This window comes from Garra rufa, chromosome 9 (assembly GCF_049309525.1).
Source record: "Garra rufa chromosome 9, GarRuf1.0, whole genome shotgun sequence".
NCBI classification, from domain to species: Eukaryota; Metazoa; Chordata; class Actinopteri; order Cypriniformes; family Cyprinidae; genus Garra; species Garra rufa.
Window position 1 is genome coordinate 25,652,642 of NC_133369.1, and position 22,717 is coordinate 25,675,358.

Here is a 22,717-nt window from a genome sequence, read left to right on the forward strand (position 1 = left end):
GGATTCATATTAAAACAGTCTTTTTGCATTTCAGTTTTCACAGACACTAGTCCATATCGCGATTTGAATGAAGAAAAATCAACAAATTCCGTGGCATTCCGCGCTATAGTAAATTCCGTTTTTATGAATGGAGTCCTGTGTGTTTTCACGGAAGAGACATTGTAAACGCGCCATCATGTAGAGATAGAGATGACATGCCTTCGTGTAAATAAGATAAATAACATAAGGCAATTTAGTTTGTTTAATAAAAGAACAATGTATAGACCTGTTCTATAGGGAAGATAACCTTAAATGACTTCTATTGTGATCTGGCGCTATATCGAAAATAAAATGAACTTGACGTTCAAGGCGGGCGGGGAACAGACCGCAAAGGATTATGGCCACGCCTGGGCTGATGGGAATTGTAGTTCCCGCTACCTCCCGCTCGCTCCATTCGCCTGAGCAAACTTTTCTCAGAAGACCTTTCGTTTTATCGAGTCATGCGACCACGGTAGTATCGAAAAAATTTGCTATTGCGGTACGACGGTATTTACAATACCGTTACATCCCTATTAGTGAGCATTTGAACCTTCTGTAATAGTTGCATATGAGTCCCTCAGTTGTCCTCAGTGTGAAAAGATGGATCTCAAAATCAAAGTCATTGCTGGAAAGGGTTCAAATACACAAAAATGCTTAGAAACCATAGAATTTAGAGGACTTCAAGGAGTTTTGTGAAGGACAGTGGGCAGTTTAACTGTTCAGGACAAACAAGGGACTCATGAACAACTATCACTAAACAAAAAATTCAGGTAACAACATGTAAACTTTTGAACAGGGTCATTTTTATAAATTCAAGCTATTATTTTCTCTTGTGGACTGTATGTAAACATCTTTTATGTCAAATATCTTATTCAGGTCAGTTCTAAATAAAAAATAACATACATTTTGTATGATCCCTCTTATTTTGGTAAAATAATTAACATTTTGCAGAATCTGCAAGGTATATGTAAACTTTTGACCTCAACTGTATATACAATGGTTTGGAATAATTAAGATTTTAATTAAGATATTATAATCTTAATTATATATAAATAAACTTGGGGAATGCGCCCGAATAGTGAATCCGTATTTGGAAATGCACGAAAAATGAATAACGCATTCTATGGAGCCACTAAGGAGACATGGTTAGCCGCTTACTAGCGGTAGCCTGTTACTTTATAATACATAAAGCTTCACTTACCACTTAAACAGAGTAAGGAGTCCTGTTGTAAGTCCTGTGATCTTGAATCTCTAAAGTGAACGTAAAAAGTAAGCGCACATTCAAAAGCGATTTCAATGCCCCACATATTAATAGCGGCTCCCTGATTCCTGCAATTTATATACAGTATAATAATAACCAAACAATATAATTGCATATATTTTTTTCCCTTTAGGGGGTTCCGAAGTACATGTCATTTCTTTTCCAAACATGGTATTCAGATTCGGACACATCTCTAGTTCTGTGATATATTCTAATCTTCCTTCAGTCAAGTGTTTAATAAGTTTTTGTAAATGTTCAGGTGTCTGTCTGTCAGGAGATGTTGACAGAATTCCGTAACGCCGTTTCCTGCAAGAAAAGTTCTCGTCTTCGTCGGCGCCGACCTCTGTCTAGCTCTCTGGCCCTTAGACACCCCACCCGCATCACTTTAGGGGCCCCGTGGCCCCTGCGCCTGGTCCGAGAGATGCGCCTTAGCAACGGCAAGCTCTACAGCAGTACCGGACCCCTAACAGGAAGCTCAGGGCCAGGAGGAGGCCCCTCAGACATGGGTCCCGGCCCTCAGCGACTCCTAGAGGACCCGTTAGGTGCCAACAGCACCCCCACAGTGGCCCTGGGTCCACCCGCAGTGACAGTGCCTCTGCCGCGGGGCTGCACTCATGTGCGCATTTGCCAGGAGTGCCGGCGTATCCAGAGTCTCCGCACAACCTCTTGCACACGTATCCCTCCCTCCTCGGCCCCCCTGCCTCGTCTGGCCCCGCCCCCTCCACACTCATCCTCCAATACAGACAGCGAGGGCGGCGGTGGGCCTAGCCCGTGCCGGATAGGCCACTCCCCACCGGCAAAAGGCTGCACTTTACCGCCACCTCAGTCTGGCAACAACACAGACCTAATGGGAGAGCAGAAATGAGAACAGAGAGACTGACGAAAGGTGGAGACAGAAGTGTGACATTTTTGCAATATTGGCCAAAGTTGATCAAAGTCACAGACAAATGCGCTATCCATCTATTATTTGGTATGGGAGAATTATCCTTTTCTTTTGGATAGCCATGTGTCACATCAATGATTATTTTGTATTACTGAACGATGTACTATAACATTGACCTTGAAATGCGAGGGTAAAGATTTAACACCATCAATCTGAGGATTTTGAAATGCTACACGACAGGCAGCAGAAATATTCAACTTCCCCATGATTCTGATCTCCAGGCAGCACACAGACGTCTGCTTGCAATCAGAGGCAGACGGCGACAGATTCGCTTTTCCTTCACTGACTGAACTCGGTCTCTATTTTACGATAGAGGTCACACACAGGAAGTAGCACAGAGACAATGATACCATAGAGATCAGAGCCAGATCGTGACAGAATGAGAGCACATGCGTTAATGGAGGACAATGACGCTATGAAACACAAACTTGTTAATTAAAAAGATATTCTAAACAGATATTCTTACTTTTCTGTACTATACTTATTTTTAAATTCACTGTCTGTGTAATTTAATTCTGGGGTTGTGTTGTCTGAATTGGAAATTAAAAATAGAGATACTTTATTGACACCGAGACGATCAACTCTGACTGAAAATGTATGTTATTGGAAATGAGGAGCTGTGTGTTCATTAAAACGTGGACTTTGGTCTGTCTGCAAGAACTTGTGAGTTCGTAACCAGTGCTGGAAGTCACACCACATACCTCAACCCAAATTTGCACATTTCAGAGTTTTTAGAAACAGACAGTCAGACATCTGATGTTGCGGTTCAGCTTAAAAAAAAGTTTCACACACACATATCTATTCTCAGAAAATGACTAATGGAGGAAAGAAGGAAATAGAAAAATCACAAATGTTTCAAAATGGCACTGAACCTCTTTTTTATTATTATTTTAAAAAATATTTAAAAAAAAAAGTGTATTGCATATAAAATGATGGTTATTTACATTAATGTTACATTACATCTTGAGGTACAGAGAATGTTTTAAATAAATGTATCGGCAGGTCAGTTTTATGGGATGAGGGGCTTTTCCAACCAGGTGATCATGTGATGTTAAAACTATAGACAAAGAAAATCCTTAGGAATAAAAATAATATATTATTTTGTCTCTAACAACATGCATTTTTTCCATTTTTTATTTTACTTTTTTTTTTTTTTTAAATTGTAACCCCTTATGCTGTGTACAGACTGGATTGTGTTTTTCTGCAGACAATTTTGTTATTCTAAATCTAAATCAAAGCCCACAAAGAGATGAAAATAAAGGGACAAATAGGAATTAATGTTCACAGTGAATATGTATTGAAATTGAAATGTATTAAAATCAGCTCATTTCTTTCATTTTAAGAAGTACTACGATTTGTGACTTGTTGCATAGACCACATACAGACTTAAAGAGATAGTTGACCCAAAAATGAAAATTTGATGTTTATCTGCTTACCCCAATAGCATCCAAGATGTAGGTGACTTTGTTTCTTCAGTAGAACACAAATGAAGATTACAACAAGAACCATTCTAGTATGTAAGTCATATAATGGCTGTCAATGGGACTCACGGCTTTGAGAGTCTTAAGACACAAAACAATCAGTTTGTGAAAGAACCTGAAAAGTATTTGCCATTATATGACTGACAGACTTTGTTTGTGCTCTACTGAAGAAACAAAGTCACCTACATCTTGGATGCCCTGGGGGTAAGCACATAAACATTTCATTTTTTGGTGAACTATCCCTTTAAGTCTATCTCTTAAAAGAGAACAAGCAAGTTTTTTAAAGGTTTTTAAACACTGTCAGTTTTGTGACCATTTTTGTTTGTTTTTAGTTCATTTTTAGTTCCTAATGCATTCATTCAAAGTGTAGCAGATGTGACGTTTGTACTCAAAATCAGTCTTTTTTCACCTGTGCGTACACAGTTTCCTGCTCTCCTGTGTGGAAATCCAAAGCCAGCTGTTTGGCTTGCAGTGATGCTGATTTTGACCGCCCACTAAAGGAAACTGCGGCATATTCAATCTCCCCCGATGACGAGGTGCTTCTGTTAGCTTTGACAGGTTTCCGTATTGTGACATCAGAATATGTGACATCCTAAAACAGGTAAAGAGAAGTTGAGTTATTTACTGAAGCTCATGGTCTGTTTGACACTTGTGAAATATTATATGACTTGTATGAATCATTCACTAAATAACTTTTTCTCCGACAGACAGGATATTGTTCTCAGCAGCAGAAAGTCTCACCTGTTGTAGGTCACTGGGGCTCTGAGTTGTGTCTATAAAGAAATAAAACACTGGTCAAACAGCAGCATGATACATAGTTTCACAGAAGAGAAAAGGAGTTAAAGGTCTTTAAGGTGTGACTTAATAAAAGTGCAAGAGCAAAGAGGAAAGTAAAGAGCCCCCTACACGACCATCGACTGAAAGTCCGTCCCCGTGACGCTCAATTTAGCAATTTGTACTTACAGGTCATAAACTGCATCCTCAGGTTTGTATAAGATTAATTCATTCATTTTAAAATCTGTTCATATTTACATTTAATCATTTAGGAGATGCTTTAATCCACAGCAGTTTAGAAATGAGAAACAGAAATAATTTATCACACAAGAATCTGCAACATGTCAAGTTTCACACTGATTGTTTCCTTTTAAAAAGGGAGATTTTGAACAGCACATGCATAAAGTTTATACTTACAGTAAAGGATGGTGCTTCTGGCTTGTCTGCCATGTGTAGCAAAACATAAAAAGAGAAATGTCATAAAAAAAGAAAACGTAGTCCACAATAGAAAATAATGGCTGAATTTATAAAACTAAAGTTTACATATACTTGATTCTTAATATTTTGTTGTTACCTTAATGATCTACAACTATGTTTTTTTTGTTTGTTTGTTTAGTGCTAGTTGTTCATAGAGTCCCATTTTTGTCCTGAACAGTTAAACAGCTTGCTGTTCTTCAGAAAAATTCTTTAGGTCCCACAAATTCTTTGGTTTTCCAGCATTTTTGTGTATTTGAACCCTTTCCAACAATAATTGTATTATTTGAAGATCCATCTTTTCACACTGAGGACAACTAATGCAACTATAACAGGAGGTTCAAACGCTCGCTGATGCTTCAAACAAAATGATGCATTAAGAGCCGGGGTGTAAACTTTTGAACAGAATGAAGATGTGTATATTTTTCTTATTTTGCCTAAATATCATATCTTTTTCATCTAGTACTGCCATTTAGAAGCTACAGACAATACTTACATGTTACTCAGCAGACAAAATAAGCTAAATTTACCCAGATCTCCAAATTCAAAAAGTTTTCACCTTCTTTCTCTGAAATGCATCATGTTTCCTTCTGAATAATCAGTGAGCGTTTGAACCTTTTGTAGTATTTTCATATGAGTCCCTCAGTTGTCCTAGGTGTCAAAGGATGGATTTCAAAATCATACAGTCATTGTTGGAAAGTATTCAAATACACAAAAATGCTGAAAAAACAAAGAATTTGTGGGACCTGAAGGATTTTTCTAAAGAACAGTAGGCAGTTTAACTGTTCAGGACAAACAAGCGACTCATTAACAAAAAAAGAAAAAAAAAAAAATAATAATAATAATAATAAAAAACAAACAGCTGTGGATCATTCAGAAAAAAACACAGTATTCAGGACAAAACTAAGTGAAAAATAGCATGCATTTAGTATGATCATTCTTATTTTGGTCAAATAAATAATATTTTGCAGATTCTGAAAGATTCTGTAAACTTTTGACTTCAACTGTAAAGTCAAATGCTACCATATTATGTGGGTTTTACCTACAAATGCTTGATTAATCATATGTATCAAAAACAATAAAAATGGATATTAATTAATTATGAAAAATTACAGAACCTTTAAAAATGGATTTGACCTTGTGTAACATATTTTAATCTTTTTGCTTAATGCTGAATGTTTTGCAGTCACATACCGTCTGTTGCACAAGAATAAATACCCCACAGCAGCTATAATCACAGGGATGAGCACTACAGCAGTCACAATCCCTACAACATCAACCGTGGACAGAACAGGAGGACTGCCTGCGGACAAATCATCAAGAGGAGCATGTAATAATCCAGAAATGAAGAAAATCGGTAGGAAGTTTGGTAGTGAAACACCGTTCATGATTGTAATGTCCACTTTCTATTTTTCATGCTTCTTTTGTTCTTATATTGTGAGTTTGTTGTACGACATTAACTCAAAGTATTAAACTTTGGTGACTCACACTACACCATTTGTGATACTAACAAGAATGCCACCTAAAACTGTGCTGCTCACAGTACTTATTTTCACCTTGCACACACTAAAGTGGGTGATAAAATTTCATGGGTTTGACTGGATAAAAGTCAGGAAAAAGTCCCAGTGCTGTTGGACCATATGTGCCATTCAGCCAATCAAATTCGAGGACTGGGTTGGTGCAGAAATTTTACCCAGTCAAATCAATGCTTCTCTTAGTCCCAGAATGATTAGGTTTAGGGAAAAAGAAAAAAAGAGTTTTGAAAGATATTAAACAATTACAGTACTTAGTAATCAGGCTAATATACTTCTAGGCCTTTTAAATGAGCTGCATTTCTGTACCTTCTAACACTGTAAGAGTGGTTTTTCCTGTATGACTGCCACTAGGGTAGATTGTGTAGTCACAGCTGTAAACTCCCTGATCACTCTTCTTCACATCTTTGATAATGATGGAGGTGTCATTGATCGGAATGGAGATCTTACTGAAGCTGACTCTGTCTTTCAGGAATGTCTCGTGCAGAGAAAGGCCATGCTCCACGTTAAAGACCACAATTTCATATTTACTGGACTCATTCTGCCACGTCCACTGCACTTGTGTTATTTTGTCTTCGGTGTCTCCTTCATATTGGCAGATTAGTGTGACATCTTGACCCTGGTACCAAGTAACCTTACTTTCAGTGACAACTTTCTGTCCATGCAGTACTGGAAAAAAACAAATATATATGTAAGGAATAATTGTCGACTTGCCATTGAATTCTTATAAACTAATGGTGATGCGGATGTGCATTATTTTCATAGAATTCAATGGACCGAAGTCAATTAATCCACTTATACTACAGTCACCACACCCCAAGACATCGATCAGATGATATATTTCAAGACAATTGTAGTTTTTTTGTCCTTAAAACGCTATTGTGAGTAGGATTAATTTCTAGCTCATCCAATCCCTTCGTTACTAATTCCAAAATGTAATTTTAGACCTAGCAACGACATTTGAGCGTTTGATAGCAAACTAATGCAGTTAATAATGAAGTTTAGACAGACTGACAGACAAGCAGAGAGATGGCAAGAGAAAGGGGGAGAGATATTAAGCTGGTGAAGTACCTCTCTCAAGTCTGTGTGTCTCTCAAAAGCGATTGACAGCATTATCTCTACTAATAGTGAAACTTAGTTACTATTGTTTACTGTATTTATTTGTTCGGCCAGTGTCCTTGTGGGTTTTGGTTATTTAGCTGTTTTAGGCTGTTAGGACCTTTGAAATAACTTAAGTCATGTGTCGAAGTGATATGTAATGCGGCCAAGAGCTGCCTGGTACTACGTTCGCCGTACGTTTCCCTGAAAATAACACTGTCTGTAATGCACACCATTAGAACGATCGTCAGCCAATCAGATTCAAGCATTAAACACCCCCCTTGTATAAATATATACAGTATAGACGTTTTTCCTGAATGCAGAAGTCATGCCTGACTCTTAACCTGAAGAATGCTTTGCATTTCCGGTCTCCAGTGTTTCTAGTCACAGTATCGTGTATTCCGAGCTGTTAATCTAATGTTAAACCTAAGTTGTTTTTAAATAGGGTGAATTAAGGTGATTGGGACATTTTTTTATTTATTCTGCGTTATGTAATCATTCTTGCAATGAATTAAAAACATCAGCCCTATGTATGATATTTCTGTAACCCTACAGATGAAAACTTTTAAACCAACTTGGGTGAGCTAGAAACATTTTGTGAACTGTCCTCTGTTTCATTCCTAAAAAAGTTTGTCAAACACATTTAACTGAGGCAAAAATTTGCTTTAATCCATCAGACCAAAAACGCACAGCTAGCTATTGCACAAACCTTTGATAGCAACATGAATACGGTGTACTATTGTAAGATTTTTGTGGTTGATTAGGGGTTGCACAAATGAGGAGGCATACAGAGCATACACAATGATTTTCTATATAAAGCTTAATCTTTTTCTTGATTTGCATAGATTTTCAGCACTGTCCCAATCACCCAAAACCATGCTGTCCCATCCACCCAAATTGCGTTTGGGTGGATGGGACAAAATAAAAACCAGAAACCTAATACTAAAAATGAAAAACATTATAGTAACAAACTTTTTACTAATTTTGTTGCAGTAGTACATCATTAAAATAATGTTTCCATCAAAGGTTTCTGTAATATTTTAGATATAACAATTTTATTACCTTATTATGAAAACTAGCTAAAGCTAATGTCATTTTCCTCACCTCATGTGCTACAGCATCAACTTCCTGTTTGAGGCTTGCCCCGCCCAGTTAGATAATGTCATACCAATGACGGCATGCAATATTGATTAAATAGTCTCAAAGCAAGGACTTGGCCAAAAAAACATATATTTTCACTCATCAGGCAAAAAATAAATAAATAAAAAAAATCTGTATGGCCTTAATTCACCCTAGCACATGGCTCTATACAGTAGTGCCATCACTTTGCAATGTCGCAATGATTTGCCAGTGGCTTACTCCTCAAAGTTTAATGAGTGTGTAAAATGACACGAAGTTGACGATGGTAGCTACATTAAAAACAGATGGACGCTATTTAAATGGGTTCCTATGGGGACCAGAACAGAAGAGCATCCAATCTGATTTTAGAATTCGTAATGGTGGCGCTCATCGTTTACTCGGGAAAAAGTCTATAAGTAACCATTTTATAGCTGGCAAGGCTTTTTAATTTTACAAAATATTCCAAGATTGTAAAAGGGTCTAATTGTAATATGTTTGCTAATTTCAAACAGGTTTGATTTATTAGTTTAGTCTGTACAGGAAAGTATGACAGGAAGTGCTTCATAAAAGTAAAAAGTAAGGCACAAAATGCGTCAACTTTCCTTATATATATATATATATATATATATATATATATGTCTAATATACATATTTGCAGTCAAGACACAAAAATAATGCATTGAACTTACTGCATAATTACTCTACTGAACATTTAAAAGAAAAAAACTGCATGCAGCATGACATTAGTTCAGTTTTTAAAATGTGAAAAAGCAGTAAAAATTCACTAACCTGTAAACACAGAGGTGCAAGACAGCAGTAGAGGAAAAAAAACACTATTTAAGTCCATCATGAGCTTTCATTTATAGAGCAATGACAAGCTGTATAAAAAAACGTTCAAAGTTCAATCACATAAAGGGAAGTTAAAACAGCTGTCTACTACCCTGACAACTTGTAGATGAAGTTGTTTTAAAACAGAAGCAAAAAGCAGAAATGCTGAGAGCAGATATATTTTCTATAAAGCTATACAATGGTGCAAAATGGTGGTGGTGCATTTATACAATAGGTTCTGAATCTGGTTTCACTTGTGATGTTTGGTTTTCCATTTCTAATATTTCACATTTAATGATAATAAAAAAATCAAGGAAAAATATATATTCAAATTCATTGATTACAAAAAAATTATATTTTTGGGTTTTAACATTTAAAAATAGCAATAAAGAATCTTTATTTTTAGATTAGAAAGTTGAATTGATTGGTTTGACAACTTGATTGGTTTGATGGACACTTGTTAGATTTCACAAGATCAAGGATTTACAGTAGGCTAATGAAATGACCAAGGAAAATAAGTAATAAAAGAAGTGGAAAACATTGGCTAGTAAAACTATAACTAATCAAGTATAATTTTTAGATTCACCTTTAATAAATCCGTTTAATTCAGAAGTTACGTGATTGACATGCGAGTCGGTGTTAATATCGAGCGCTAGGTGGCGCAGTGAACTCTCTGCATTCTATAACAGTCGTTTATGTAAATAGTTCAGATAATTTACGCAGCAGCTCCTGACAGATGAGAGCTCGATCATGGTTTCTCATGGTTTGTACTGGACACTGTGGATGTTGTCGTGTTTGGGTGAGCCTTTTTAGAAATTCAAAAACGTTGTTTATGGTGTTTAGTTTCTGTATAAAAGAACTAGTTAGTTGAGCATATTATAATTATGTAATTGCAGAAAAATGTCAAAATACAAATATAAAACAAAAAATTAACTACAGTAAGTTAAATATTTATAGCAGAAAAACTGAATATTCCTCTTTTTGTCTTTCTTTATTTGTCATAGGCCAGTATTCAGGTGAAGATCTGCAGTTTCCTGAGGTGGCTAATGGAGCAGTAGGAGGAAGTGTGGTGTTCAGCCCTAATAACCCACCCTCCACATCAATTGATACAGTTCAGTGGCATTTTGGAACAGCTCTTATATTGACAGCACTGTCTGATTCAACTATAATAGTCCCAGCATACAGAGACAGAATCAGTTTTGACATAAACACTCTCGCTCTGGAGCTCTGGAACCTGAGACTGGATGATTCTGGAATATACAGACTGACTGTGATAACTGTTACTTCAGATCAATTTACAGGAGAAACTTCAATACAAGTGTTCGGTGAGTGTGTTGCTAAAAATGCTTCAGTATGTTTACCATAGGCTATATTGGCCTAAGATGATTGTACAAAATTAAATACATATGTGAAAGGCAGAACAGCAATTTAATATGCTGTAAATAAAACTTGTGTGCAGGGGCGTAGATTTAGGGTGGACGGAGGGGATGTGTCCCCACCAACATCCTCCGACCACTGAAATGTCCCCACCAATAATAAAAAAAATAAAAATAAAAAAAAACGCGCTGTCAACATTAACTTAGAACCTCAGAAAGGGATAAATCACGTTCTCTCCTTGAGTCCTCCCGTCCCCAAAACACATATGAACATTTTGATTGCTTGTGTCTTTCCCTGCTATTATGTGAGAGGCTATGGCTGCGTTCTGATATAAGCAGCGCTTAATGCAGTGGATTTTTCCCCGTGTAAGATGGTGTGTTGGGTGACACACGTGTGAGGATGGCGGCTGCAAAAAGAAGAAAAAAAAGAAGCTGGACATAAGGAGCTATTTTCATAGAAAATGGGGGGGGGGGGGGGGGTTAATTGTGACAGTTAAAGTATAGTAATAGTAAAATATGACTAATAATGATTTATGTAACGGCAGGCACATATCCGATGTTATTAGCAGTGATCTTTGTGGATTTTTCTAGTAAACCAGCTTTGCACAGATTTTTACTAAATGTTAAAGATTAATTTTTAGATTCAGTGTCTTTGTTTTGTCTCTTACCCATACAGAAAACATAACTAATGTCAGGCTTACTGGTCCAGAGGAACCATTAATAGAGGGAGAATCATCTGCTAACATCACCTCTGATGGAACTGGCAGCATCATCTCTGTGCAGTGGATGAAAGATAACAGACCTCTGTCACCTAGCAACAGCATCATCTTCTCATCTGATAACAGATCAGTGTCCATCAGTCCAGTGCAGAGATCAGACACTGGAGAATATCAGTGTACATATACAAACCCTGTCAGCTCTGAGACGGCAAAACTCAGCCTGATCATCAACTGTGAGTGTCAAACATTCAAGTAGCACCTACACTCCCCTCCCCTTCCTGGATCACAGAGATGTATAATTTAAAGCATTTATATGCTCTAAAAATACATACAACATAACACATCTACAACATAAAACACAAAAACACACATTCAAACATTCAAACATCTAGATGATTTGAGCTCAAACCTGATGAACTACAGACATTATTCAGTGCTCAGTTTGTTCCTCTAACAGTAAGTCTTTTGTCTGTGTAGATGGACCAGAAGATGTTTTTATTCAGGGTGATTATGTGGTGGATTTAGGGGTTCGTGTGTCGCTCTCTTGCTCTGCAAATTCTGAACCTGCTGCCTCATTCAGCTGGAAGTTTAATAGATCAGACACTGGTGTGACCACAGACACATTCACCATAGATCAGACTGATTTCACACACAGTGGAGATTATGAATGCACAGCTTTGAATAGTGTCACAAAGAGAAGCGCCACACAAAAACATGCTTTACTAGTTAAAGGTAAAAATAGTTAAAACTAACCTGAAATGAGTTCTCAACTTTTGATTACTAATGGTTTCACCTTAATTGACTATAATAATTTACTGTAATATACTATTGTTCCCTGTGTCTTTGTCATAGTAGGTGGAGGTGGAGGAGGGCTGACATCAGGGGCGATAGCTGGGATTGTCATTGGGGTTTTAGTGGCAGTTGCAGGAATTTGTGGCTTGATTGTCTATTTAACAATAACTAAGATGTGAGTAACCTTACAGAAACCTTACAGATTACAGAACAACAATCAATAAATGAGCATGAGAGTATCAGCTTTTATCAGGTTGCAACAGCTCTATGTAGGTCAAGATCCATGTGACCTTGAATGATATAAATCTTTTGAGACTACTGCATATCAAAGTCTCTAAATTGTGTCAAGTTATTTTCTCTTAAAATATGTGTAAAATATTTTTGTGATATTTCATACATACAGTAATAACAAAATGACCATGATCTCAGTGACAACTATAACTGCCTATTCATGAGAAACATCTAGTTGTAACACGTCTGTCTTTATACTACAGTCCAAAACTAAACCTACGGCAAAAGAGACCAGCAAGTGGAGGTATGTTTGTTATTTATTCATAATGACATGAATATGATCTGATTGAACAACACAACTGACATCAACAGGTATAACAAGATATGATTATGATCATGACCATCTCATAATAGATTTTAAAACTGACTGAGTTTTTCTGTCTTTAAACAGCAGCACAACAAGGACAGGAGTCTGTGAGTGACTTTCAGTTTTTGTTAACTTTTGTTTTTCTGAATAACTGATCTAAAACTGTAAATCTGATGTCAAATTACACATTTGAAAGTAAAGGTGCATTTTAGTGGTTTTAATTGAGATTTAGTTTTTCAATCTCCTCTGACTCTTTATCTTTTATCTCATAGAGGTAATTAAAGAGTGTATGGCTTTCTGGCAGGTGATATGATTTTATTTTTTACAGTCAGCTCAAATGGACCTTAATCTTTCAGATATTACTGCACAAAGACATGCTTTGAAGTTTGAAGATTAACTTTGAGCTATGGATATTGACAGATATCCAATCATTATGATATTAAGAGCTATTGACTAAGTTTAATAAGGGAGTTTTTGTTTCACCATTTAAGCACTTTCAATTTATCATCATTGTGAGGACTTTGTAATTTAACAAAAACAAATAACTTTTTGTAGGTCTATGAAGAAATAAATGATTTCCAGAGGACTAATGGAGAGGGATCAGTTTCAGGGAATATGAGTGAATCTAGTCTGTATGTCAATCTCTATGAAAATGTAAGACATGGAGTTTCAAACAGGCCAAGGGCTCCTACTCCTCCTCAGGTGAGCAGTTTCATAATATTTAAGTCAAGTTTATCCCATTGAGGATATGTATATGCGTTTTGATTGCATTACAAAATAAGTGCTATTTATTATGTTGTGTAGTTTAGCAGTAAATCAATAAAAAAAAAATCATATGGTTGATTTATTTTATTACACACCGTGTAACTCCTGTGCGCAGGTGATGAAGTGAAGACACTGAAATGCTGAAATCGACTGCACTGGGTCTTCCTGCATATTGCACATTTTACACATATTTTGTCATATTTATGAGCTTTATTTACATTTCTACAGATCTGGTATAAACATGTTTATGTGCATGTTTAGTTATTCAATATATTGCTATAGTTTGATTATGCTGTCAGACACTTAGCTCTGTTTATTGCACATTGATCATTATTAGATTCATTCTGCAGATTTTCACCTGAAATCATTGCAAAAACTGTCACAATCATCCACAAATTCCAACTGGTCCTGCTGATGTATAAAATACGATCTGTAATGTGAGCAGTCCATGCACTTTTTTTCTGTAAACATTAATTTTGTTCTGTATTGCAAATGTTTTTTTCAGCCAAAGGGTGTTTTTATATTTATAAGCTCACGTTTAGATACTATAGATCACATACAGTCTCTCAGAAATTGAGACACATCCTCATTCTTCCTTTCTTAAAAGGGCAACTAAAAGAAGATAAAAAAGTGATAGAGGGTGATACAAAACAAAGACCACAGTCATGACTAAATTCACCTTTAGCCTGAACACAACATCACTCAGGAGAAAGAAATGAGGAAGTGATTTTTTGTTATATGATCATAAAACTGAGTTTTGGTGAACAAATTAATACGTCTTATTTCTATGGAAATTATATTATCTGATTACTTAACTATATTGCTAATTTTCTTTTCCAACAAATGTGATAAAGCTACTTTGTTATTTTTCTTTATAATTTATAAACTCCAGTGACATTTGTGCCAAATAAAGAGTTCATTACTGGTTCTGTTTTTCAGCTCTTTTGTAAATGTATTGTGGCGTGGGATTGCCAAGTCATTGCAAAAACTTACCTTTTTCTGATTTTCAGTAGATTTTTAAAAGGACATTTCCAATATTTTTTTCTAAATAAAATCTAAAAATCTAAAATAATTCAGTTTCTGAAACTCTACAACTTTAGTTGTATTCCCCAAAATACACAAGTAAAACAGTACACTTATCTTTCAAAAGAAATGCTTTATTTATACTATTATAAATCTTTTTAATTGTGTTTTTGCATCATAACTCAATACTCAATTGTTTTACACACAAACCATCAAATGATTATCTTTATAGCGAACAACTCAGATGTTACAATAAAAACACTTCTATTTTGTGTCTAGTTTTACGTTCAGTATATACATGAATTATGTATTCAGGATTTATTTACATTATAAACAGAACACATAACAAGCATACATTATGAAATATCATATTTTAAGTTGTTAATATGACAAAACACAAGGAAATGGTGCTTTGGAAAAAGTTGAGTTTCTTTGTAAACAAAATAAATTTTACAGCTGTCTGAGACCATTGTTTTTTATTTCATGTTATAAATGAGTCTATTTATAAAAGTCTAAAATGTATAAATGAGTCTATTTGAAATATTTATTAATTTAAATGAATTTTGCAAATAAATAAATAATTAAATAAATAAATGAAGACAATGTTTCGTCCAGTTATTGAATCTCTTGAATGAATGATTTAGACACCAAATAAATTTTTTCACATCCCATTTTTGTTTAGCTAAACCTTTGTGGCTTGGAAACAGATTTAAAATTGACAGGGTTGTGCTGCACTTATGTGGATGTTTTGCCCTTCAGGTCGTCGAGCCAGTCACGTGACTGAAACCTGTTGAATATGCCCAAGTGCTGGCAACTTTACTGAATGATCAAAAGACTCGTGTTAATATTTAGCGCTAGGTGGCGCAGTGAGCTCTCTCTCTTCTATCTAGAACTGTCGTTAATCATTGACTGAAAACTGATGTAAATAGTTAAGATGATTTAAGCAGCAGCTCTTGACAGCTGAATCCTCGATCATAATGGTTTCCAATAAATTGTACTGTACGCTGTGGATTTTATCGTTTTTCGGTGAGTCTTTTTTTGTCATTCAAAATTTGATGTTGAAATTCTGTGTATAATAACTAGTTGGACCTAAATTTATGTCCGCCTTTTGCTACAGTAGTAGTAGCAATGAAAATGTATTTTAAATTTTTCTTTCTTTCTTTCTTTCTTTCTTTCTTTCTTTCTTTCTTTCTTTCTTTCTTTCTTTCTAACTTATTTTCTTTCTTTGATATAGGCCAGTATCTAGGGGCAGACTTGCAGTTTCCTGAACTGGCTAATAAAGCAATAGGAGGAAGTGTGGTGTTCGCCTCTGATAACCCTCCAAACTCCACATCAGTTAATACAGTTCAGTGGCATTTTGGAACATCTGCTATACTGACAGCGCTGGCTGATTCAGTCTCAATAGTCCCAGCATATAGTGGCAGAGTCCTTTTTGACAGAAACACTCTTGCTCTGGAGCTCCAGAACCTGAGACTGGATGATTCTGGAAAATACAGTCTGACTGTAGCAACTAATTCTGGAGGGACACTTAAAGGAGAAACTTCACTACAAGTGTTTGGTGAGTGTGTTGCTTAAGCTTGGTTCAGTATTTAAGCATTGGTTACAAAGACTTATGTAATTAAATTAAATGAATTTAATGGAAGGGGGAAAGCCAGTGGTGTAGTCTACGTGATATGCAGGTATACGCCGTATACCCACTAGAAAAGGTCAAGGATTTGCGTATACCCACTTTAAAAAGTGCGAGGATACGTAACAACATGATATTGTGACATAATTTTCACACTCCCATTCATAAATTAACCACGTCTGTCTTGCGAGGCGTATTGTTTGACTTGAACCGGCGATGTGTAGACCAATCGGCTGCTTCTATTTGAAGATTAATGACATATGAACTATTAAGGCTTCCATAGCCTGCTGTGACCTGGATCTAACGTCACCTATCAAGCTTAGTGGTCATTCTTGATGCGAGTTTGAAATCAAGTTACGCAAACCAGTAAATGAGATATGAATTATGAAACGAAAACACTCAGTGTTTTCACAAACCTGTCCGTCTCAATTTACTGTACAGTAGCCTACAACACGGCATACATTTACATCAAATGCTAACTCAGTGGCAGAGTTCCACTCACGCAAAGATGTAATTTCCACTGGGGACACGCTTTTCAAAATCCCGTTTGTGTCCTCCCACTTTCGAATGGTTTTGTTAAAATAATCTCTTGTATTGTAGAATGTACGCTCAGCGCCACAGAGAGTTTTGCGCGATCGTTAAAACGAAACCAAAAGTAAAACGCGCACGCGCATTCAAAAGCAATTTTAATACCCCACGTTTAGAGAGCGACTCCCCAATGTGTGAAAATTAGGCTACATAAAATATCTAGGCTGTTACTAGTATGTGGGCTATTATAGGTTGTGTAATTGTCTATAGCTCTAGATCATGCTCGAAAAATTCGGTCTCTATTAGCGCTTTGAATATTGAAGATGGTTTAGAAATGCAGTGGTTGTCCCTTGCTTAAGGCGTAAATAAAAAGGTTTTCAAAATCGGCCAATTTGCTTGTAAAGCATCAGCAATAAGAATCGCCCATGAAGAATCAAGATCGGCACATTACTAAAAAGAAATTGGGTGCTCCTAAATTTTTTTTGGTACTCCTAACTTTTTTTTAGTTGAGAGCACCAGTGCTACCAAGTAAAAAAGTTAATTTCAAGCCCTGAATTTATTGTTAATAATAGTTCCAACTTGCACCCCTAAATGTGCCTTGAAAATTGACAGCTCATAAAACTTGCTTAAAATAAATCAAAATGTTGATAACACATAAGCAGTGTTTCAGAATGCTCTCAATTACATATGGATGCATCCTGTATGCATTAATTAGTGTGGTGGCGTTTGGGGTGTTGCTCTGGGATGGGTGAATATGGGGCTGGGAGGGAAACATCACAGTATACTCAATACAAAAAACTAGACTACACCACTGGGCAAAGCAACTTAAAGCAATTTAATATGTTGTAAATTAAACATGTTGTGTAAAAATGGCAAAAGTGACAAGCTGGAGTACTAATGTGATTTATAGTAAAAGTGACATGCAGATGTACTTATGAGAGTATAACAATAATATTTTGTTATTTTCAGTGACCAAATGTTACTGAACCAGATTTGCACAAATGGGTGTTTCTTAGAGCACTTTCAGGTTGAAACTGTTAAAAATGTTTTTACAAGGAAATCACATTGAAACTGTCCTGAAAATGTGTAGCTTTATAATTTATTTTGAAATAACTTTAGACTTTTGACCATAGATTTTAATTGTTTTTCTCGTCTCAGACCTAGATTTTCAGTCTTTCAAAAGCAATGTAATTAAGAATATATTATACATGTCACAAACTATGACGATCTAAACAGACACAGAAATAAACAAACAATCTATAGGGCGCACATATTCAAAGGTTAAACATTCCTTTCATTGTTGTGTGGCCTTCTGTACCACCCTTGATCACAGTAAATGTTAAAGGGTCACTAAATGTGAAAGACTCATTTTAAATCTAATGTGTTTGTTCTTTCTCACTCATACAGAAAATATAACTAATGTCAGGCTTGTTGGTCCAGAAGAACCATTAATAGAGGGAGAATCATCTGCTAACATCACCTCTGATGGAACGGGCAGCATCACCTCTGTGCAGTGGATGAAAGATAACAGTCCTCTGTCTCCTAGCAACAGCATCATCTTCTCATCTGATAACAGATCAGTGTCCATCAGTCCAGTGCACAGATCAGACACTGGGGAATATCAGTGTACATATAGCAACCCTATCAGCTCTGAGACGGTAAATCTCAGCCTGATCATCAACTGTGAGTGTTAAACATTCAAACATCAAGATGATTTGATCTCAAACCTGATGAAATACAGATATTCTTCAGTGCTCAGTTTGTACTGTACCTCTAATAGTGAGTCTCTTGTCTGTGCTCTAGATGGACCAGATGATGTTTCTATTCAGGGTGAGGTTGTGGTGGATTTAGGGGTTCGTGTGTTGCTTTCTTGCTCTGCAAATTCTGAACCTGCTGCTTCATTCAGCTGGAAGTTTAATGGAACAGACACCAATGTGACCACAGACACATTCATCATAGAGCAGACTAACTTCACAGACAGTGGAGATTATGAATGCACAGCCTGGAATAATGTCACTGGGAGAAAGGCCTCAGAAAAACATGCTTTAATAGTTCAAGGTAAGAATAGTTGAAACTAACCTGTAACGAGTTCTTTGATAATCAATTCTTTGCCTTAATTTACAATTTGTTCAAAGGAACTTTGTTTTTAAAAAGGTAAATTAAATTTTTTTACCACTACTATTAATTATTATTTAAGATTTGATACATGTTAAAGTGTATTACAGTTAGTATTGTGTGTAGTAAATGGCCTTGGTCTGTTGATTGTTGTCTCTTTTCCATAGTCAGTGGAGGAGGAGGGCTGACTGCAGGGGCAATAGCTGGGATTGTCATTGGGGTTTTAGTGGCAGTTGCAGGCATTTGTGGTCTGATTGTCTATTTAATAAAAACAGATAAAATGTGAGTAATTTGGTAAATGGTTTATTTTGTAATCACAGCTTTGATTTAACATGTTACATACAACCAAAAAGTTTGAATACAACTCACAACTTCTATCAGCTTCAAACAGGCCTTTGTAAGTCAAGTTCTACATCTGAAGTGAAAATCTCATTCTTATCTGATACTATTTTATATCAAACTCTGTTTCTGAATTTCAGTAATTTGTTTAAACATTTGTGATATTTGGTATGTAATAAATTGACCGAATTGTAACTGTTATTAAGTGTGTTTCTGTGAGACAAAAATGTGGTAAAGATAATTAGTTGAAACAAAATATCTTTGTCTTTATGCTACAGCCCAAAGTTAAACCAACAACAAAAAGGAAAAGCAAGTGGAGGTATGTTTGTTATTCATTCATAATGTCAGCATTAATATAATTTAATTGAATAACACAACTGACATCAATTATATCTAGACTGACCTTGATAATTATATTGCATAATAGATTTTACACTAAATTTATATTACATATGATTCAATATTCCTTTATTTCCTTAAACAGCAGCACAAAGCAGACAGGAGCCTGTGAGTAACCTCTTCAATCTCTTCTGAAAGTATAAAAATAAACTCATAAACTCAATCAATGAGCTCTTTAATTACCTCTTAGATATAAAGAAATCAAAGAGTTTATTGATTAATAAGTTTATTTTTACAGTCAGCGCAAATGGACTTTAATCTTTCACATTTTACTGCACAAATACATGCTGATGATTACACTTAAACTATGGATATTGGCAAATATTCAATCATGATAGGCATTACCACTGTTTATAGTGGGCTTTCTGTTTCTTACATTTAATCAAGTGACTACATCATTGTGTCTGATGTTTTGATTATTATTTAAGAAAAAAAGAATTGTTGGACACAAACTATAAATTAATTATGGATTTGCAGAAGGCGAGAGAAAATGAAATGAGTCCCGGGAAGATGAGCGAACCTATATACGAAAATTATGAAGATGAAAATGTGTATGAGAATGAGTATGTAAATGTTTCAAAGAGGCCAAGGGCTCCTACTCCTCCTTAGGTGAGCAGTTTCATAATATTTAAGTCCAGTTGATCCCATTGTAGAGCATCATATCTGTGTTGTGGCTTCATTACAAAATAAGTGCTATTTATTCTGTTCTGTAGCTTTGAAGTAAAACAATAAGGAAGTCATTTGATTAGTTTATTTTATTACATGCTTGTGTAACTCCTCCATTCAGGTGTCAAACCCTTGTCCTGTGCGCAGATGAGGAAGACACTGAAACACATCTACTGCAAGATGATCTACCAGGCTGCATACATTTTCTTTTTTGTGTTTTTTTTTAATTAAAGATAAAAAAAATTGTATATGGAATATTACTGAAATATTATAAACTGTAGCTGTTTGTACTTGTTTGATCTCTGTGCTCTTTTAATTATAAACATGCGTTTCACAATGGACAAATTATTATTATTTTACTTAGATATTTCATTACAAAATCACAAATACACTGTTAAAAATTGCTGTAAAAAAAGGGCCAAATTTTGACAGTAACATGCTGTTTTCCATTAAACCAGTGCATTATGGGTATTATTTGTCAATTTCGAAAAGTAGGCTGCTGCTATGTATCGTGAATTAACAGCGTTCAAAATCGACACTCAGAGACTGTGTTTAAAATCAAACTCTACACCCTCATTCCCTATTGCCTACATGAGTTTACTAATATAGTCCACCTTACAGAGATAATGAAAACTAATGAGTGACTCCAGACACTGACGAACAGCAGCTGTTAATGAGCAGAATCACTGATTGACAGAGAAACAAGACAAACACAAGAACTATAGAACTGACTTCAGCCACAGCCTTAGATGAAATCAACTGAAAATTTAAACAACTCAACACACAGCTTTACCAACTTCACGCATTTCTAACCAGACAGATTTTATTTCTGTCAGATGTCTATAGAAGATCTTATTGAGAATGAACAGATGTTTAGATGATGATGTTTTGTTTTGTTTGACGATACCATTGGAGATCGGCGTTTGCTTTAATTTAATTGGGCTCCTGACTCTTGATATTTAAACATAGATATTTTTGCTGGGTTTTTATGATGCATTAGTTACAGTAATGCTGGTCAGTTGATGTTGGATATTTTTAGTTGAGCATGAAAATGATCTATAGTTGTTGTTTTTTTTTTCCACCAAGTGCGTTACAGCACACAGCAAAATCCCCAGTGTTAATTTAACACTCTGAGTGTGGACACATATACACAGTGAAGCAGTGTTGAAGTTAACGAGATAATTAGGTGATTAACAAAGTGATGATTGATCATTATTGAAGACACCTGATGTTAATAAGCAGAATCACCAAAGGAGAAAACCAAAAGTTTTAAGCAACCATTTTAGTGGTCAGTGTTTGCATTAGTTAGGCTCTTGACCCTTAGATCATCAATATTACAGCTTGTTTGGCTGCTGTATTTGAATTAAAACAGCCAGACATAAGCTCATGTCATCAGGTGATGATTATGTTTTAACATATTCATTGTTTGATGTGAATCACCTAGTGTCTAATCTTTTAGTTTTTTTTTTTTACTTATTGCAATAGCCCTGACAATTCACAGAAGCTCCAGCACTTCCTATACTTTTTGGAAAGATTTTTTTTTTTACATCCTGTTTAAAAGAAAGTGTTTCACATAGGCACACATAGACATGAAGAACCAGCCCATGAATCTCAACAATGGTGACAAACGGCATATTCAGATAATCAGATCAACTCTAAACTCTCATCATTTATTCATGCCGCAATGCATGATGGGAGTCATGGATGAGTTCTGATTGGTTACAACACGCTTTTTGATGGTCACCATTGTTGTGATTCTCACGCTGATTCTTCATGTTTGTGTGTCTAAATTAAAACAAACTATTTTTTTCATCATTTGTTTGATTATGCCAAAACTGATTGCCCTTTTGTTCACAGTTTCTTGTAGTTTGTAAGGAAATCCTATGTCAAATACTAAAGTCACTATATGATGATTATGTCAAGAACAGTCACTGCCACCTGATGACTTTTGCTCTTGGCTTGTCTGGCTGTTATAACTCAGTAATTGCAGTCAAACAAGACCTAATATTGAAGATTTAAGGGTCAAGAGCTCTACTAATGCAAACACTGACCACTATAATGGTTGCTTAAAAATGTTGGTTTTATCTAATTATCTCATAAACTTCAACACTGCTTCAGTGTCTATATGTGTCCACACTCAGAGTGTTAAATTAACACTGGGGCTTTTGCTGTGCAGGAAATTTATTTGGTATCTGGAAAAAAAAAAGATTTAATAATTAATATTTAAAATTACTGTAGCATT

General features: G+C 35.6%; 3 protein-coding genes across 6 annotated transcripts; 2 read left to right on the forward strand and 1 right to left on the reverse strand.

Annotated features, from left to right (window-relative positions):
- Positions 1 to 3,091: 3,091 nt before the first annotated feature.
- LOC141343000 (nectin 1a-like) lies at positions 3,092 to 9,629 on the reverse strand. Of its 2 annotated transcripts, none has more exons than XM_073847594.1 (6): positions 9,490 to 9,629; positions 6,934 to 7,152; positions 6,146 to 6,254; positions 4,895 to 4,920; positions 4,445 to 4,476; positions 3,092 to 4,295 (listed from the first exon to the last, which is right to left on the reverse strand). In XM_073847594.1, exons 1-6 carry the CDS (start codon positions 9,548 to 9,550, stop codon positions 4,098 to 4,100), a joined length of 645 nt encoding a protein of 214 aa, XP_073703695.1. In that variant the 5' UTR covers positions 9,551 to 9,629; the 3' UTR covers positions 3,092 to 4,097. The 2 variants fall into 2 exon arrangements, with proteins under 2 accessions (XP_073703695.1, XP_073703694.1); XM_073847593.1 differs by having other exon boundaries at positions 6,793 to 7,152.
- A 624-nt stretch (positions 9,630 to 10,253) lies between these two features.
- LOC141342888 (cell adhesion molecule CEACAM20-like) lies at positions 10,254 to 14,703 on the forward strand. Of its 3 annotated transcripts, none has more exons than XM_073847464.1 (9): positions 10,254 to 10,327; positions 10,533 to 10,853; positions 11,581 to 11,856; positions 12,101 to 12,355; positions 12,476 to 12,590; positions 12,910 to 12,950; positions 13,098 to 13,120; positions 13,569 to 13,715; positions 13,894 to 14,703. In XM_073847464.1, the coding sequence occupies exons 1-9, from the start codon at positions 10,279 to 10,281 to the stop codon at positions 13,903 to 13,905; spliced, it is 1,239 nt and encodes a 412-aa protein (XP_073703565.1). In that variant the 5' UTR covers positions 10,254 to 10,278; the 3' UTR covers positions 13,906 to 14,703. The 3 variants fall into 3 exon arrangements, with proteins under 3 accessions (XP_073703565.1, XP_073703566.1, XP_073703567.1); XM_073847465.1 differs by having other exon boundaries at positions 13,101 to 13,120; XM_073847466.1 differs by lacking the exon at positions 12,101 to 12,355.
- Positions 14,704 to 15,703: 1,000 nt separating this feature from the next.
- Positions 15,704 to 20,823, forward strand: LOC141342889 (cell adhesion molecule CEACAM6-like). Its single transcript, XM_073847467.1, has 9 exons — positions 15,704 to 15,827; positions 16,036 to 16,359; positions 18,364 to 18,639; positions 18,760 to 19,014; positions 19,239 to 19,353; positions 19,689 to 19,729; positions 19,895 to 19,917; positions 20,287 to 20,418; positions 20,597 to 20,823. The coding sequence occupies exons 1-8, from the start codon at positions 15,779 to 15,781 to the stop codon at positions 20,416 to 20,418; spliced, it is 1,215 nt and encodes a 404-aa protein (XP_073703568.1). The 5' UTR covers positions 15,704 to 15,778; the 3' UTR covers positions 20,597 to 20,823.
- Positions 20,824 to 22,717: the final 1,894 nt, after the last annotated feature.